The sequence below is a fragment of the Achroia grisella genome, unplaced genomic scaffold (assembly GCF_030625045.1).
Source record: "Achroia grisella isolate CSIRO2021 unplaced genomic scaffold, CSIRO_AGI_Agris_v1 utg1294, whole genome shotgun sequence".
NCBI classification, from domain to species: domain Eukaryota; kingdom Metazoa; phylum Arthropoda; class Insecta; order Lepidoptera; family Pyralidae; genus Achroia; species Achroia grisella.
In genome coordinates this window covers 315142-335451 of record NW_026712612.1, presented here as the reverse complement: position 1 = coordinate 335451, position 20310 = coordinate 315142, and the positions used below count along the sequence as shown (strand labels likewise).

The following is a 20310-nucleotide window of genomic DNA, read 5'->3' as shown; positions in this document are numbered from 1 at the left end:
TATATACATATATAAGACTTTTCAATGAAATAACGAAAAGGTTAGTCCACATCATAGAAAACCGAAGAGCTGGCAGCTACCTCGGACAAAGAATTACTCTAGCCATTCAAAAAGGGAACACTGCCAGGATCTTCGGATCCTTGCCTAAAGGGACTCCTTTTGATATTATATTTTAGTTATTATATAATGTTAGGGAAACTACGCTCTGCTTCCAAAATGTTATGGAAACTACTCTCTGCTACCAAAATGTTAGGGAATTTACTATGTATATATATAGGGAAAAGCGTCTGTCACGTACCTGTATGGTTCTGCGGATTTCTTGGGCTTCATGGTCTCGAAGGTATCTTCGCTAGCTTTCCAGTTTCACAGTAGGTTTCACAGTTCTAATTTATTTTAATTCACAACAAATGCGCGCGCGCGTCAAGGCCGCTGTACGGTCCGTTTGTTACTAGGTAAGGGAGGGGAGGCAAAGGCGCGGGAACAGAAAACTAACGGACTCTAATATAATAATCTGTGCTTACGATGTTACAGGGTAGATTTTGAACATATAATATTTTTAAGGTTTTTAATTTTAGGTTCTTAGTTGTAAGTAATTTAAGTGTCATTTGAAATATGTCATTGTCAACTGCTCAAATGTCAAATCACAGACCAGACACATTATTAGACATATAGTTTAACTAATAATAATAACTTTGTATTTCTTGAGATTTACATATACGTAGAATATTTTACATTTAACTATAAATTTTAATTGTGTACTTTTATTAGTATTTTAGTCTGAAACTCAACTGAGCATGAACTGCTAGAAATACTCAAATATTACTTCTTTTGTAAATATATTCATAATATAACAGTACGTCGCAGATACCCAGACTAATATAGACAGTTCTCATGAATACAAATGTTTATATTGACCGGACATCGAACCTGCAACTATTAGTAGTAGAGACAATGTTAAAATATCAATTGAGTGAAATGAAAATGAATAATAATTTTAATATGTCAGGATAATGCACACAACGCCGTCTAGCCCGAAGATAAGGTTATGTTGTGGGACAACTGATACAAACTGATACACTGATACTGATAAACTGATACATGGTTACATTTTTTTTTAATACATACTTAATCTTTCTATATATATATATATATATATAAATATATATAGAACAGCCAGAGCTATAAAAACGTAAAAAAACAGCAAAATCTGAGAAAATGTGACAACAATAAAAATATAATAATCTCAGGACAATTCACACAGCGCCATCTAGATCCAAGTAAGCTCGATAAAGCCTGTGTTATGGGTATTAGATAACAGATACAAATACTATGTATTACTAAATACATAGTTTTTTCTCGTAAATACGTATTATACATAGACCGATACAAACAATCATACCCATAAATACAAATGTTTGTGCCGTGCGAGGAATCGACCGTTTTTTTTCGGACTACTCTAATGCTGTTGACCGCACCTGGCCTTTACAGCTTCACCGGACGTTATGAGGCGAGTGCAGATGGCACTCCTAACCCGCGGAAGGACTTTTGGAGCGGCTGAAGGCTAACTTCCCCTGACGGATACGATGGAATCGACCATCGGAAGTAAAGCGGTGTGCTAACCGCTAAACCACCGGGGCTAGCTAGCTGTACCTGCGAATTCGTCCGCGTGGAGTTTAACTTTATTTTCTAAAATAAACGTAGCCTAAATTACTCCTTATTACATCAGATACCAGCCAATAAAAGTCCCATCAAAATCGGTCCAGCCATTTCAGAGATTAGCCGGAACAGACAGATAGACAGACAAAAATTGTAAAAAATATTATTTTGATGTACGTACCGTATTTATATTCATATGCATGTAGTAAAATACGGTTATTTCAATATTACAAACAGATACTATAATTTTATTTATATGTATCATCTATACATATAAATTAAATATAGATAGTAGTAATATCTACACATCAGAATAGTACATAGGCTATAACTTTAATGCGGGTGAAACCGCAGACATAGCTAGTCTAATACATAGCGATGACGTAATTCGTAGACCATATATCCCACCTTTGACACTGGTAAATCACATTTACGCCCTAATATAATGCATATAGAATATTAACGGTAGTAATTATATGCGAGCCAGTTAATTTATGACAATGATACGTCCTATGCACTGGAGGTTAGCTATTACTCGGCAGCGTGTGTTAATATTGCACCCTTGATGTGAACTGTCATATTTCATATATGCCTTAGTTGATGCCGAATTTAATTAAATTTTGACCGACTTAAAAATGCGACGGTATATTATAAAAATTGCACCCCTGTCGTGAAACATGAAATGTCACATTTCTTATATGCATTAGTTGATGACGAATTTAATTAAATTTCGACCGACTTAAATATTGAGGGATATATTATAAAAATTGCACCCTTGTCGTTAAATGTGACATTTCGTATATGCATTAGTTGATGATGAATTTAATTAAATTTCGACCGACTTAAATATTGAGGGATATATTATAAAAATTGCACCCTTGTCGTGAAACATGAAATGTCACATTTCTTATATGCATTAGTTGATGACGAATTTAATTAAATTTCGACCGATTTAAAAATACGAGGGTATATTATAAAAATTGCATCCTTGTCGTTAAATGTGACATTTCGTATATGCATTAGTTGATGATGAATTTAATTAAATTTTGACCGACTTAAAAATGCGACGGTATATTATAAAAATTGCACCCCTGTCGTGAAACATGAAATGTCACATTTCTTATATGCATTAGTTGATGACGAATTTAATTAAATTTCGACCGACTTAAAAATGCGAGGGACATATTATAAAAAATACACCCTTATCGTTAAATGTGACATTTCGTATATGCATTAGTTGATGATGAATTTAATTAAATTTCGACCGACTTAAATATTGAGGGATATATTATAAAAATTGCACCCTTGTCGTGAAACATGAAATGTCACATTTCTTATATGCATTAGCTGATGACGAATTTAATTAAATTTCGACCGATTTAAAAATACGAGGGTATATTATAAAAATTGCATCCTTGTCGTTAAATGTGACATTTCGTATATGCATTAGTTGATGATGAATTTAATTAACTTACGACCGACTTCAAAAATGGAGGGACATATAAAAATTGCACTCTGGGCATGATGTGTCATTTCTTATATGCATTAGTTGATGACGAATTTAATTAAATTTCGACCGACTTAAAAATGCGAGGGACATATTATAAAAAATACACCCTTAAGGTGAAATATTACATTTCATATATACATTAGTTGATGACAAATTTAATTAACTTACGACCGACTTCAAAAATGGAGGGACATATAAAAATTGCACTCTGGGCATGATGCGTCATTTCGTATATGTATTAGTTGATGAGGAATTTAATTAAATTTCGACCAACTTCAAAAATTGAGGGACATATTGTAAAAAAATACACCCTTAAGGTGAAATATTACATTTCGTATAAGCATTAGTTGATGATGAATTTAATTAATTCTCAACCGACTTAAACTAGTTGATGACGAATTTAATTAAATTTCGACCAACTTCAAAAATTTAGGTACATATTATAAAACTTGCACCCTTGACGTGAAATGTCACATTACATATATGCATTAGTCGATGACGAATTTTATTAATTCTTAACCGATTTCAATAATTGAGGGATACATATTTTATATATAAACTCTATATTGCACTAAACATATAATGCAAAAATTATTCTGATAAGAGCATTTGATGTATAAAAGGCTGATTTATTCCAAACATTGTCTTCCAGACAACAATCTACTACTTTTGTCTATTTTTCTCTACCTACAGGTATAGGAAAGCGACAAAAGTAGCAGGTGTCGCATGAATTGCATAGTTTAGAAAATAACATACAATATATAAAATGAATAGATATATTTTTATATATAAAAAATACGTGACAGACGCAGCGTGGGAAGGCCTCCAGCAAGGTGGACCGACGATCTGGTCAAGATCGCTGGAAGGCATTGGATGCGAGCAGCGCAGGACCGATCGTCGTGGAGATCTTTGGGGGAGGCCTATGTTCAAATTCAAATTCAAAAATCATTTATTCATGTAGGACATTTTAGCCGCTTATGAACGTCAAATTTTTACATTCTAATTTTATTTTTTTTCCCTACCGTCCAGTTCGGTATATAGATCCAATTGAGAAGAATGCAGCAGTGGACGTCTTCCGGGCTGCGATGATGATGAAAAATTAAGTATTACGTTGTGTGTCTGCGATGGGCTACTAAACTACTGAACCGATTTCAAATTAGATTTGTACATTGTGTGCAATTTGATCCAACTTAAAAGATAGGATAGCTTACATCTCAATTTAAAGTCGCAATATTGTTATTCAAAAACCTTAGCCACAAGAACGCGTGACCGGGTCTGCTAGTAAATATATAAGAATAGAAAACTAAAAAGAACCAAATATTTCATCTAATTCGATAAAATATATACAATAATATTATCTATCGAATATTTTGAACTCACAAATGATCTTTGACATATATATATTCCAACATACTTCTTTCAAGAGATGGAATATTAAAGTATACGAATAGAAATTGAATTTACAGACAATCTATGTACGTACATTTTACTTGTGTCTCAGTTACTAAGTGGATAGATAGATATATCGTTATTTGTTTGTTACTAATCACATACAACATGTTCATAAGAATGGACAATACATAATACGACATAAGATTTACAAGTTTGTGTTTTTATATGTGATCCGTAGCAATACAAAAAGGTCGAAGCTCAGCGTGGAACGTTGTTCAGGGAACAAAACACTTATTTTCAGCTTCAACCCATTTGAGAGTACGTGAAAATAATAATTAAAATAAATATAACATAAAAAGTACCTAATAGTAGATGGAAAAATACCCAATAACCTGCTGTACGGCACGTCTACTCATAAATCAAATATTGAAAGATTTATTACACCTTATTGTAATTGATAGAGTGAATATATACCTTTTAAAACCTTTGTACAAAATATTTTTTAAACTGAAAGTTAATATATTAACCTTTATACGTCTAATAAACAATAATATTAAAGCTATTGACGTAATTTGTTATTATTTTTTACACTTTATTGAAATTTATACAGAGTGAATGTACACCTTTACAAAACTTTGTACAAAATATTTTGTAAATTATAATTTAATATATTATAAGCTATATATGTCTAATAAACAATAATATTAAAGTTATTGACCTACTTAGTTATTATCTTTACAAATATTTTTTTTACTAGCTGATCCGCGCATTTCTAATCGTGAAAGAATTTTTGAAATCAGCAAAGTAGTTTTTGAGTTTATTCATTACAAACATACATAAATACAAAAATATAAATCTTACTTCTTTATAGTATTTGGGTAATCTACCCATTCACAAAAACTCGTGATATAAATAGGAAGAAAACTTTCCATCATACGATAAAAATTTTGAAAATAATTTAATTGTAAATGTATATGTAAATAAAATTCAATGAAAACAAATTAAATTTATAATAAAATACAAAGTTCAGATATCGTAACTTATTTATTATTATTATTAAAACGAAGAATAATGTCTGTCTATTTTTCTAATCCGTTAGATTACCATCTCGCCAACCGTTTTAATTAAGCGAGCTTTTAATTGAGTTTCTTATTCTAATTTTAACTGAATCCGTTTTTTGTTACCGTTACAATTTACGGAGCTTTAAATAAATTGATAACATCAATGGGTACTCAGTACAGGTAAGTAAGCTTTTTTAGTTAAAAATTTAATTAATCTCAGGACAATTCTCACAGTGCCATCTACTCCCAATTTAAGCTTGTGTTATTGGTAACTCATACAAATACATAGTTTTATTATTTTTTTGTAAATACATGCGTATTAAAGACAGAAAACACTCAAACCGATACAAATAATCATACACATGAATACAAATGTTTGTACCGTGCGAGGAATCGAACCCGCGACCCAATGGTCGCAGGTTCGATTCCTCGCAATGGCCTTTTATTATTATTCTTCATTTTCACAGCTTTTGCTGGTTTTTTATGCATCACATTTACGGGCCGAAACCAAGTAAGTGCAGTGTGCGTGCGAGTGTGTGTGCGTGCGTCCGTGTGTGTGTATGTATACAAACGTACGTACCGTGCGAGGAATCGAACCCGTGATCATCAGAAACGAAGCAGTGTGCTAAACCGTTAGATCACTGAGGTTATCAATTATATCTTTCAAACATGCAGTATATTACCAAATTACTTGTCACAAACAATGTCATATGTCACGTCCAGGCAACATTCGATTGGACAACAACCGTTCCTCTGCTTGTAGCGATTTTCCGCTGCAGTGACTAGATTAGTAATTGCATCTTTGTCTAGCACGACTATACAGAGCACTATACGGTCTATAGAGACAAATGTCCCTTTGCAGGTAGACCATAACATGTATGTCTGGCTTTATGTCCCTTAAAGTGATTGATTATGCGCCTATAGTCTATGCAGATGCCATTGTAATAGATAACTATAAAGCCTAACATTCACGAGTCAACCGATATTTATGATTCTTTTTTAATTAAATGTTGTCTTTTTAATATTATAAACGCGAAAGTTTGTGGATGGATGGATGTTTGTTATTTTTGCATACAATAACACATGCTATAAATTTCATGCGGGTAAAATCGCGGGCAAAAGTAGTAATTTTATATAATAGACCTTCACGAATAAAGATATTTAAATACAAGGATAGCCTCGTTATACAGTCTATCTTTATGTCTAATTTTATTAAAATCTATTCAATCATTTTCTGAAGTTTCGCATTTATAATATACTAGCTACTCGCCTCGGCTTCGCACGGGTACATGTTTCATATATATAAACCTTCCTCTTGAATCACTCTATCTATTAGAAAAAACCGCTTCAAAATCCGTTGCGTAGTTTTAAAGATTTAAGCATACATAGAGACGGACAGACAGCGACAGCGACTTCGTTTTATACTATTTAATGGAGTGATTTAGATTATTTTTGTTATTATATGACCGGTAAATACATTTGTATCATTATTTATTTGAATAGTTCATATATTCGTCGTTCTATAATTTGTTATTAAAACTACAATTCCGTGCTATAAAAATGATCAAAACATACCAATGATATTAGTTTTTTGCACACGAAAGGACACAAGATTGCGCTCTAATAACTCCGAAATTGTCAATTTCTATGGCATTCATTTATTCGTGTAATGAGAGGGAAAGATTATATCTTGATGCCTGTTCGGTAAATACCACGAAATTGTTGTCATTATTCGTGTAACGTTTTGTAAAAGTCATCGCCCAAAATGTTTGCAGCGCGCCGATACTGTGTCGTGATATTTTTCATTTGTGTGACTTGTACGGTGCTCGCTGAGGAGAGAGGTGAGTGGTCATTCGATATTTGACAATATAAATAAATAAAATTTAATAACAATTGTATAAAAATAAAATATATTACATTAGCTTTTGTAATAACATATGCTGGTTGGCTCTATTTTCCCAAATTTGAATTTAAACGAATCTGTGTTATTGTAAACATGTACTACATTTATTGAAAGGAATATGAACAGAGTTGCTTGTCAGTTCTTCTCATCTCAAATCATTCCGAACTGACGGTAGATTTGACATATTATAAGAGTCTGTAATAGGCTTACATGAATAAAGATATTTTGAATTGAATTGAATTTAATTAAAATTTATTATTGAAGTCAATGACAAATAAAACATTGAATTTTGTAATATTTATTCAACTAATAAAATTTAATTAGATTCATATTAAATTAAAATATGTTAGATTATTATTTATTATTGAAAGAGTCAAATGAAATCGTAATTTCAAACTAACTAATTGCATACGAAAGTACATACGATACTTACATCGAGAAGTTATTTAAATTAATCTTAATCTCTTAAGTGATTCAATCAATTTCGGTGGTACTTTCAATCGCAGATAGTAGTATAATAAGTAACTTAAGCTACTTTCATTTTAGAAATTATATTTATTTTAATGTGATTTGGGTACTAGATATACTTAGATAATTTTTTTCTATAAATACACATATTATGTACATAGATAACACAGACTAATGCAAACAATCTTACTCATGAATACAAATGTTAGTACGAATGAAATTGAATTGAACCTGCGACCATCAGATGTTAAATGCTGTCTTAAATCACTAGACCATCATGGCCGTCTAATATAGAATAAAGACTACATTAACTTGAAAAAAATCCAAGCAAATATAGTAATAGAAATAGAAATAGGAATAATCTTTATTCAAATAAACTCATTACAAGCACTTTTGAATAGTCATATTTTGATTCTACCACTCAATCGGAATGCAGATTCATCACAAGAAGAATGAGCAAGAAACTTGTGTGTTGCTCTTTTTAAAGTTAGTCTTTATACATATAGGAAAACGTATTTGTTTTTGCTTTTTTTGTTTCAATATTTATAAAAATTACAGAGAATCCATTCACCACGGTGGTCCGCAAGACACTGATTAGCACGGCCAGATCTTGTATGGACCATGTTAAGGCGACCGAGGCAGATTTAGAATACCTTCGAGATGATCCGCCGTATCCTGAAAAAGCTGCTTGCATCATCAAATGCCTGTTGGAAAAGGTAAATAATTATTATAGTAAAAATGAATGACAATAGAGAGATGCTTGTATAGACGTCTTTTATTGCAGAGCTTTTATTACAGTGATAGAAGTATTATAAAACAAAAAGTATATAAATAATATCATATTTTGAATACGGATAAAACAATATATAAAAACTGCCAGTGACACTCATTGTAGGTCTAACAATTATTTACCCACACACATATTTTGACTTCGTAAAAAATCGTATACGTACTCTTGACCTTAATCTCGAATATTTCAAAGCAACTACTTCACCTTAACTGAACTCACCAAATACTCTCACAATCATTATCATTATCATCATTACATAATAAAAAACGAAGTCGCTGTCTGTTCCTATTTATGCTTAAATCTTTAAAACTACGCAACGGATTTTGAAGCTGTTTTAAATGTTTAATAGTGATTCAAGAGGAAGGTTTATATGTATAATACATGTACACTTGGGCGACGGCAGGGCGAGTAGCTAGTTACTAATAATTATTAAAAGGTTATTCTAGATGTGTTGCTTGTTTATTAATCATAAATACGTTTGTTGCTGGAACAATCTTCCACCGCCAGTTAGGAGTGCAAAATCATTATTCACCTTTAAAAAACTATACAAGAATTATGTATGACTATTTAACCTATAAATCTTACGGCAAAGTAGTTGTATATATATGTTTAATGTTTATATTTATTAATGTTATTTTAATCTATTTTGTTCTTTCTAGTATATGTAATTAGTTTGTATTTATTAGTGGCAATTTTGTTTTAATTATTATCATTAATATTTTAAATAGTGCCCTCTCTCTGTCCCCCTATTTTTTGGTGCCACTGAAAACCAGCTGTATGTTCACCTAGGACATTTCCATTTCAGTGCATTTTTGGATGTAAAAAATGATTATTTTATGTTTATTTTTAATTATCTACATGGTAAATTAAGTTTAATTATATATACATTTTATTTGCTCTTTTTTTCCGCTTATTGTTTATATTGTTTATATTGTATTTTTTACATTGCACTGAATAAAATATTTTTCTTTCTTTCTTTGTTTGTAGATTAAAAAAAATGAAATATTTTATATTAGTTATAAATTCAGCATATGAGTATTTTACTGTAGCATATGAAGACTCTGTGTGGGCATAAAACTATCCTGCTTTTTAGCACAGTCACATAATTTTAATTGTCAGGCATTGTTGTTTTGTAACAACAATAATAATAATAATAATCTCAGGACAATTCACACAGCGCCGTCTAGTTCCAAGTTAAGCTAACTAAAACTTGTGTTATGGGATCTAGATAACTTGATACAAGTACATAGATATATTTTTTTTCGTAAATACATACATATTATACAAAGAAAACACCGACACACAAGACCGATACAAACAATCATACTCTTGAATACAAATGTTTGTACCACGATGGAATCGAACCCGCGACCATCGGAAGTAAGGCGGTATGCTAAACCTAAATTAAAAAACAAATACTGCTGTGTAATGTGTGCTTTGTTTGTAGGGTAAGGCAAGTTAATAAGGTAAGTTATAGGACTAATTGGTGAGAACTGTATTGAAATTGCTCAAGCTGTTTAACTGTACACATTTCGTATTTACGTTTGTCAGTATGGATGGATGAATGGATACTTTTTACTCTTTCAAGTAAAAACTACTGTACACATTTTAAAATAAATTTAGTATACAGAAGCCTCATCTATGGTATACAAATAAATAAAATTGAAGTGTCTATTTGTAATTTCACTAGTTCTTCCTAATCTCTGAAACGGTTAGATCGATTGTGATGAGACTTACACTCACAGATACCTAATATTATGAGGAGTAATTTAAACCACTTTAATTTAGAAATCTTATTTAAATAAATAAAAAGTTAAATTATACGACTACAAAGTCACGGGTAATAGCTTGTATACAATATCAATACAAAGTACTATTTATATGAACTGAAATGGGATGTAGTTAGTAATAAATACATATGTTTGAATAAGTCGACCTCAGCAAGAGGTACCTCCGCATGCCGAGACTTATTTGAACAAATATTTGTATGCCCTATTAATTAATTTGAATTATTCGCCTTGTGTTTGACTTGCCGCACAACTGTGGGCACTATTTGTCATCGCATTGAAATTGTTAGTTTGCGTAGTGAGAATAACAGCAGAGAAGAGAGTTTGTTATAACATAACAACACCGTTTACAAGCTTCTAGGCTAATTAGATCATAAATGCTGAGTGGAAGTCACTTTCAGCGTCACTTAGATTGGAAATTAAAGTAAAAATGACATGTGGAGGATGATAAAATGAGCATGAGGTGATGTCAGTTAGCTCATTGCGACAAATTGACCAAGATTTTTTGTCACGATGATTTCCTGGGGGAACCGCGTGGAGGTCAACCTGACATGGTACATTGCGAGCAATAAGATCATAGTCCACATTAATATATAATATTACAATTAATATATAATATTACAGTACGATCAATAGGATAAGCTGTAATGAAAAATATTGCAACAATATTGAGAATTTAATAATTTTTGTATACGATGTGATGCGTTTCAGCTTTTGATAATGAGGTAAAACGTTTACTCTGTAAAAAATACAGTAATACAAAAATAAAATAATACAAATAGAAATCGTCATATAACAAAATCAGAAGTAATACACCGAAATGACGGTTGAAAAGAATAAAAATACAAAGAAAACTCAAACAGTGTCCTTTCACAGGTTGGTATAGTAAAGAACAATAGATACTCGAAGGCTGGGTTCATGACGACCGTAACTCCTTTAGTGTTCAAGAACAAAAAGAAGCTGGAGCACATGAAGACTGTGTCTGAAAATTGCGACAAAGAGGTAAGAACAAATTGTTAATTCATAATTATGTCAAAACTTTTTTCAGCAGTTTCAAATACAAATCTCCACCAATTGCATAAAAAATGAATAATGATGACTAATGAACGCTTTTTTACAATACTCATAAGGTTTTGATAATTCATTTTACAAGGTAATACAAAAAAATGTATTACATTATTAAAAAAAAGCACACACTCATAGTTAAAATGGGTTTAGGATTTAGTTTTTGTTTCTTGTACATATTATAAAATCGTAACGTGGCGAAAAATGTCTGTATAAGATCAAGCTTAACGTTAAAACGACTGAAGGAATTATATGCAATTTTCTAAGAATATAGTTTATGTATGGGCTAAAGAAATCGGCGACAAATACGATATAAAATTTACCCAGCAAATGTCACATAGTAAAGAGCGATAGGTGTATATTATTTGTTCCAACTTAAGAATAAAACAAAAAATATTTCAATATCGTGTAGATTATTAAAAAAAAGCAAAAACAAAAATATTTAGTAGTATAAATACAACACAACGATTGTTTAGACAATTGATTATAAAAATGGTCAGAAAATATATCTGACCTTGACACATTAAAGTTTCCTTGTAAAGTATGCGACCTATATATTTTCGCCGAAACCTTTTTCAAATCTGTCAAGGAATACCATAGAGCAACTGATTGTTAGCAAACTCCAAACATGTAGAGAATCCTATAATATTCAAATTTCCGCAGCCATAAAACAAGGGTATTTGAGCCGTGATGTACAGAACCAAAGTTAAATGAAAAAGCAGTGAAGCGCGAATCGGCAGTATAGTTGATTGAATAATCCATTCCTGATAGTGAATATACTGTACTAATTCATCTCTAAATTTTAACAGTACTCTGGAATTTAGTATGCTCATATCTCGGAATGGCTATAATTTTGTTATAGAATTTTCTCTTTTTTTATGTATTTGGAATGAGTACTGAATCGTTTCTAATGTTAATAGTACTCTGGAATTTAGTGTACTGATATTCTGGAATGCCTATAATTTTGTTATAGAATTTTCTCTTCTTTTATGTTTTTGGAAGAGAATTTGGAATAGCACTGATTTGTCTCTAATTTTTAACAGTACTCTGGAACTTAGTGTGCTGATATCCCGGAATGACTATAATCTTGTTATTGAATTTTCTTTTCTTTTATATTTTTGGAATGAGTACTGATTCATCTCTAATTTTGAATAGTACTCTGGAATTTAGTGTGCTCATATCCCGGAATGGCTATAATCTTGTTATTGGATTTTCTTCTCTTTTATATTTTGAAATGAGTACTGATTCGTTTCTAATTTTAACAGTACTTTGGAATTTAGTGTGCTCATATCCCGGAATGGCTATAATTTTGTTATTGGATTTTGCTTCTCTTTTTTGTTTTTGGAATACGTACTGATTTGTCTCTAAATTTTAAAAGTACTCTGGACTTTAGCTGTCCCGAATTAGTTATAATTTTGTTGCAGTAGTTTTTATACAATTGGAATGACTATAACTCTATGGGATTAATAAAGGATAGTAATCGTCGCATGACAATATCACAAAAAATTATCACGATATTTTTCAACCGCGTGGAGGTCAACATTACTAACAATCCCCCAAATATCCGTGGTTATATGTAGCAATATAAATGCTTAAGAAAGTGTAAAATGTGGTTATACTTTTTAATTTAACAAGGAGAAACGTGATTCAGGGCCAGAACAATAAGAAACCGCGGAATTGAATTTCTAATTAAAATATACGAGATAATGGTTTTGGGAATTGTGTAAATTGAGCCTTTTGACGCTTATGTCTACAGAATATGATTGACATTTATTAGAGAGGAAAATGAATTAATAGAATAACATTTTTTCAGCGACTTGGAACTAGGATATTATTAATTATACTATTGTCAATTGTTTTACTTAATTTCTTACTGCCTTTTTGCAGTTCTAAGAAATACAAATATTATATGTTAGGTAAAGTTGTTACAAAAAAGTATTGCAAAATATCTTTATGTCTTTGAAGACTATACAATTCAAAATCAAAGATAGGTAGATAGATAGATAAATAAAATTTTTATTCACGTTAAAGGCACACACACACACAATACACTGTATAATAAAAACAGATATACAATTACATTAGTCAAGTCAAACAAAATACAATACACAACAAATATATAATACAAATAAAATAAAATGCAACACAGATAACAAAAAAAAACGGTATGAGTAACATACATATGTGTGCATAGCCCATACGGGAAAAGGCAGCACCTCCGTGTATTGTTTGCAGCATACAAGCAGCAAACCACAGATATTCAGGCACTGCCCAGAGACATACGCGAGGACGCATGTAACAGCTTCTAATCAGCCCTATTAGATTGTAATAAATAGCAATAATTATTAAAAAAAAAACTATGATAAAATAAGAAATAGGTATAACATATAGGCATAAAATATATAGAAAATTATTATCAATTCATATAATAAAATAAATATGAAAAACAAAAGAGAAAATAAACTTATTGCATAGGAGTGTTAAGTCATCATCATCATCATCATCTGCTTCTTCCTTATCCCATTTATTTGGGGTCGGCGTAATATGTTTTTCGTTTCCATTCATCCCTGTTCGCAGTCATCGCGTTATTTACTTCCTTTCTTACCATATCATCTTTCACACAGTCCATCCATCTCTTTTTCGGCCTTCCTCTGCCCTTATAACCATCCACATTCATTTGTAACATCTTTCTTAAAATATTATCCTTGTTCCTACGCATTACATGTCCATACCATGATAGATGATTACTCTTCAACCTCTCTGACACCGGTGCCACTTTCATACTTCCTCTAATGTATTCATTCTTTATCTTATCCATTCTTGTCACACCACACATCCACCTCAACATTCTCATTTCAGTTGCATGCAGTCGTCTTTCATCCGTCGCCTTTAGTGTTAAGTGTTGAGTGCAAAACAAAGACAACATTGTTTAACCATATTGGTTTGCTATTTCTTTGAATTTGAGGAACATATTTTTTCATGCATTTCCAAAGGATATGTTACGATTCCAGTGTCATTTATGTTAACAATAAAAATAGTTCTTGTATCTTTAAGTTTTTGCAGTTTTACTAATAACGCGTAACATGTACAAATGAAATATCTATACATATAAATAAAATTGAAGTGTCTGTTTGTAATATTGAAATAACGGTTTTTTAATACATGCATATGAATATAAATACTATACATACTTACATCAAAATAACATTTTTTACGATTTTTGTCTGTCTGTCTCTTTGTTCCGGCTAATCTTTGAAATGGCTGGACTGATTTCGACGTGACGTTTTTTGGCAGGCAGCTGATTAATTAAAAAAAACATATTATAGAAAAATAAAGTTAAGTTCCACGCGGAGTAAGTCGCGGGAATAGCTATATATACATATATATCTATATATATAGTGCAATTGAAAATTACTTCTTTTAAGTACTAACACTACATAAAAAATATTGAATATCTCCTACTTTTCGAAGTCAGTTGAAAATGTCCGAAGACAACGCACTAACTTTGTACTAACAAAATAAAAAGAAAACTTTGGAAAACTGTCATGAAAGCAACGGAAATCGTTTTTCCCAACAGGAAAATATCCGGTCTCTGGCTTACCTGTGTAACCTAACAGAAAAAGATTAACCTGGCTGCTAGCTTACTTATTTTTATTACCAGCCAAGCAAACACGAAAGTACTGGGAAGCATTTAAAAATATAGTATTACTACAGAAAAAAATACTAAATAGACTTATATTACGAATAGAATAGAATAGAAAAAAATCGTTTATTCGAATAAACTTAATTTAAGCTCTTACGGCATGCGATTTCAGGCTTTTATCAATATACTAGTATAAATGCGAAATTTTGTGAGTATGTATATTTGTAACTCTTTCACACAAAAAATAAGGAACGGATTTTGATGAAACTTTACAGTAATATTGCTTATGGATCACATTACATAGGCTATATTTTTTATTAAAATTTATATACTGAAATTTAACGCGGGCGAAACCGCGGCCACAGCTAGTATACAATAATTGAGGTTCTTCTTTTACTTAAACTAAGATATCTCCTAAAGTGATTGTTGATATAAAAAAATTGATAGGGCATTTTGTTCAAAATTAAACACTTATTATAGGTAACGTATTTATTCGAATAAGGATTAATATCATGTTTATAAAAACATCTTCGCAAATAATTCATTCATTCATTCATAAGAAATTATATTATTTATTTGCTACGTTTCATTGCTGCTCCGCTCCTATTGGTCGAAGCGTGATATTATAGCCTGTAGCACTCGGGATAAAATACTATTCTAACACTGAAAGATTTTTCAATCGGATCAGTAGAATAAACCAACATGTTTGTATGTTTGTTTGTTCAGAATAATCTCCGGTTCCTCCTTTATAATTATTAGTGTAGATATTTCATTCAATAAGCAATATAAAAGTGTTAAAATAAATAACGTTAAACAATATGTAATGGTCATACAAGTAAGCCGAATACAATCATCAATATTGTATTCAGGTAAGAATAAAGAATAGAATAGAATAGAATAGAATAGAAAATCATTTATTCAAATAAACTTAATTTAAGCACTTTTGAGTAGTCATAACAGGTTTTTTTATCTACCACTCATTCGTAAAGCTGCCTCATCATAAGAACATAGTTTCCGGATAATTCGCGGTCTTCTAGTATTACTTCCCTAAAATTTAGTCAAGCGCAGTGATGGCCGACTCATCCGTCATACTTGTGAACGAGTTCTGCTTGTTCACAATAATCTTATTGTGTAAATAACATTTTAACCCTAATAGATTAGTGGTAGTTAGTATTTTGTATTCAGACAACACAACATAACATTGTAAAGTTAAATTTCTGTAAAAGAGCATCACGCAAGATTCTTGCTCGTTCTTCTTGCGATGAGAAAGGTCTCCGAATGAGCTGTAGATTATAAATAACTATTCAAAAGTGCTTAAATTAAGTTTATTTGAATAAAGGATTTTCTATTCTATTCTACTGGTGTCATAAAATTATTATATACACAGCAATTTGTCAGGCGTTGCGCCATAGTAACTCTAGTTAAATATATAGCTAATATATGCTATTACATTAGCATAGAAAAGTCATTAAGGTAGCTAAGTACTAAGTATTTAAGTAGTTATACTGTAATTAAAGAGAGAGATTGGATTTTGTTATAAGAATAGTAAAGTCCGGCACTACTGGATAACTTTGAAAAAGAAAGAAATTTTTGTTTGAAAATTTCATTCCAAAGTGAAATAGTTCAGGCTTTTGTGGTCCCCGAGCCAGCTGCTTATTTAGTCAATCATTTTATCTTGGTCGAATACTTCTGAAATGGTTAAAGTAGTTGTATTAGGAAGCCTGGTGAAATCAGCTGTGGTTTTGAAGATGGGTTATGAAGCATGACCCTCGTAACCGCAGCTGAAATTCACCAGGCTCTATAATACCTTAACCATTATAGAAGTTTTGAGCCGGAATGAAATTAGTCACATTGACCTGTTGCTCGTTCGCGATTATATTATGTTAAAATAAATAAAACTCACAAAAGTAAGTACCCAAACGAGGACGCAACGGAATGCTTGTCATAAAATAATTCTATAGAACGATCTTGTTTGTTACAGCAAAATTCAAACTCGAAATTTCATTTTAACATTTAACATATTACCTAGTAGTTCCCTATTGTTTATAATCAAATAAACACATTACAATATAGGCCTCGGTTGGTAGCAGTTTAGCACACCTTGCTTCCGATGGTCTCGGGTTCGATTCCTCGCATGGTACAAATATTTGTATTTATTAATATGATTGTATTGTATCGGTCTGTGTATTTTCTATGTATAATATATATGTATTTGCGAAAAAAATATATATCGACATATTTGTATCAGTTATCTAGTACCCGTGCGTAAGTCAAATACATGGTAGTGTTGTGTTTTTAATTTTTTTTTTTAATTATATTTATTTTTATGAAAATTTAAAAAAATATATTTGCATTCTGCACTAACTAATTACGTACTGACGATCGGTGATGGGTTTTTTAAAAGCAAAGAAAGTTCATTAAAAAATTTATTTAATTCTAACTTACAATTTAGGATTAGGATTCGTCTTATACTAAATTAACCTATTCGCGTTCGCGACTAAAACTAGAGTGCTCGTCCTACCATCCTTTGTTCTCGTACTTCTTGGATGCCGCTCATTTGAGTCAGCAACTGTTAGAAAGTTGGGACTTTCCAAGAACAATCGCTATCCAAGAATAGTCGGTATCCATACCGATTGTGTAACTACAGGTTGGTAGTATGGACTTAGGGAGTTTGTACTCGTAACAAACTACATAATAATTGTGAGCGATTTCATACTACACCGTCCACGTAAGTTTCATAAAAAGTGGTAGAAAATTTTTTCGCGTATTGATGTACCAGAAAATTCTTTTACAATTAATCAAGCGAAATTTCTAAACTCTAATCGACAACGTTCAATGAATGCTTAAAATAATTTAAGATTCTCAAACGAAGTAATCTAAAGTTTTGCGTGTAAAGTTTCGTTTTAAATTTAATATTGGTTTCAAGATTGGTTGGACAAGACGTACCTACTTACTCTTAACCGAAGGCCTCGCTCTTGACATTCGTGAAAGATATTCTGAAACTATTGTAAAACTATTTTTTAGTTTTGTTAAAGTTTTTACTAACTATTTTTAACGGCCTCGGTAGTCTAGTGGTTTAGCACACCGCATTATTTCCGATGGTCGCGGGTTCGAATCCTCGCACGGTACAAACATTTGTAGTCATGAGTATGATTGTTTGTATCGATCTGGGTGTTTTCTAAGTATATACAAAAAAAATGAATTTATTTCAGTTGTCCAGTACTCATAACATAAACTCTGCTTAACTTGGGACTAGTAGGCGCTGTGTGTACAGTCCAACAATATTATTATTTTATTATTAAACGAAACTTATTAGAATGGAAAATTAAAAAAAAATAATTTACCGTTTACGATATAATATCGTATATATTATATATGATATTCAGGATGCAGGTAGTGCAGCTATTTAACACATGACTTCGCGTTTTTACAGACCTTTATTCAACTCCTATATAATGGATCGTAGAGTGAACAACTACACTCTATATCCTGAGGTTTTTTAAGTGTATATTAAGATCTATATATCTATCTATTTGTTAAAATATATAGTTACAGAACTACATATGTTTTATCCATGAACTAGTAACCGACCCCGGCTTCGCCCGAGCGATTATATATATAATTGGCTGTGCCCGCGATTTCGCCTGCGTGGAAATTAACTTTATTTTTCTAAAACAAAAGATTTTTTTTTCCGGAACAAACAGACAGACAGGCGGACAAAAAATGTACCGTATTTATATTCATATGCATGTAGAATATAAATACGGTAATAATGAAATAGAAATATAATGAAATAGAATATAAATAATGTAAAAAACGTTTATTTCAATATTACAAACAGACACTAAAATTTTATATATATATATATGTATAGATTATTACAATAATTATTAATTTTCATTATTTTCGTTTACAATATTATTGACTTTACAAAAACATGTATATCTTTATTTAAGTAAATCCGTTGAAGATACTCATGATAGTCTATTATCAGTTGGGAAAGTCGTATGAGTGCAGAGTAATTGAAATTGAACATAATTATAATATATGTTAAAGTTTAATTTATTTTTATCAATTCACAGGTCAACCATAGCACAGAAACTCCGTGTCAACTTGGGAATGAAATTACTGCTTGCATTTTCAAATACGCACCCGAGCTACATTTGAAGGCGTGAAATTTACATATATTTTCCGAAAAAATATTTGTCAACTAAACATATTCCGTATCTGTTGTAATAAAGTGAATTTATTTTTTATAATACTTTTTTTATGATTGAATTAGTTTCTAAACATTTTTATTATTAAAACTTCTTTAAAAACCTCATTTTATAATAAGGTTTCTTAATACACGTGATACCCCTGGTGTTTCAGGCGTCCATAGGCTATGGTAACTATTTACCATTATCTGATGGTAAATAGGGTTGTGTTTCTTTACCAAATGGAAGTATAAAAATAACTGTGATACTCTTAATGCGTTGCCATTCCAGATGACTGAGATGAAAGAAAGAAAAAAGAAAGAAAGAAAAATATTTTATTCAGTGCAATGTAAAAAATACAATGTAAACAACAAACGAGAAAAAAAGAGCAAATAAAATGTATATATAATTAATGAGGTGTCTATATACTGTAATTGAATAATAATTAATTTACTTAACTTTAATACACAAAAACAATGTGTACATATGGCGAACTTAATACCTTTCGGCGTTATCTACCAGTCAACCATGAGTGGTGCAGAGAAAGATTGTCGGCGGTGCAATATAAATGAGAAATGTCAAAAAAAGAGATACATAAATATAAAGCAAAATATTTATATGTAAATTTCTACAAAAAAAGTAATAGTTGTAAGTACACCACAAAGCGTAAAAATAGTAAACGCTTATAAAATGAGACAACAATAAAAAAAAAAACCAGTAATATTACCAACTACAGGAACTATTTCTAAAACGCTACATAAAGCAATAGAAGATCTGAAATTAAATAAACTAATCTACTATTCTACCCTTCTGCAGTATAACTAATCTTACACTGCAAA

General features: G+C 31.0%; 1 protein-coding gene across 1 annotated transcript; it reads left to right on the top strand.

The window, feature by feature from the left end:
• The first annotated feature begins 475 nt into the window (after positions 1-475).
• Positions 476-19450, top strand: LOC131855013 (uncharacterized). The gene is made up of 4 exons (XM_059206225.1): positions 476-532; positions 8549-8706; positions 11444-11569; positions 19358-19450. Exons 1-4 carry the CDS (start codon positions 523-525, stop codon positions 19448-19450), a joined length of 387 nt encoding a protein of 128 aa, XP_059062208.1. The 5' UTR covers positions 476-522.
• Positions 19451-20310: the final 860 nt, after the last annotated feature.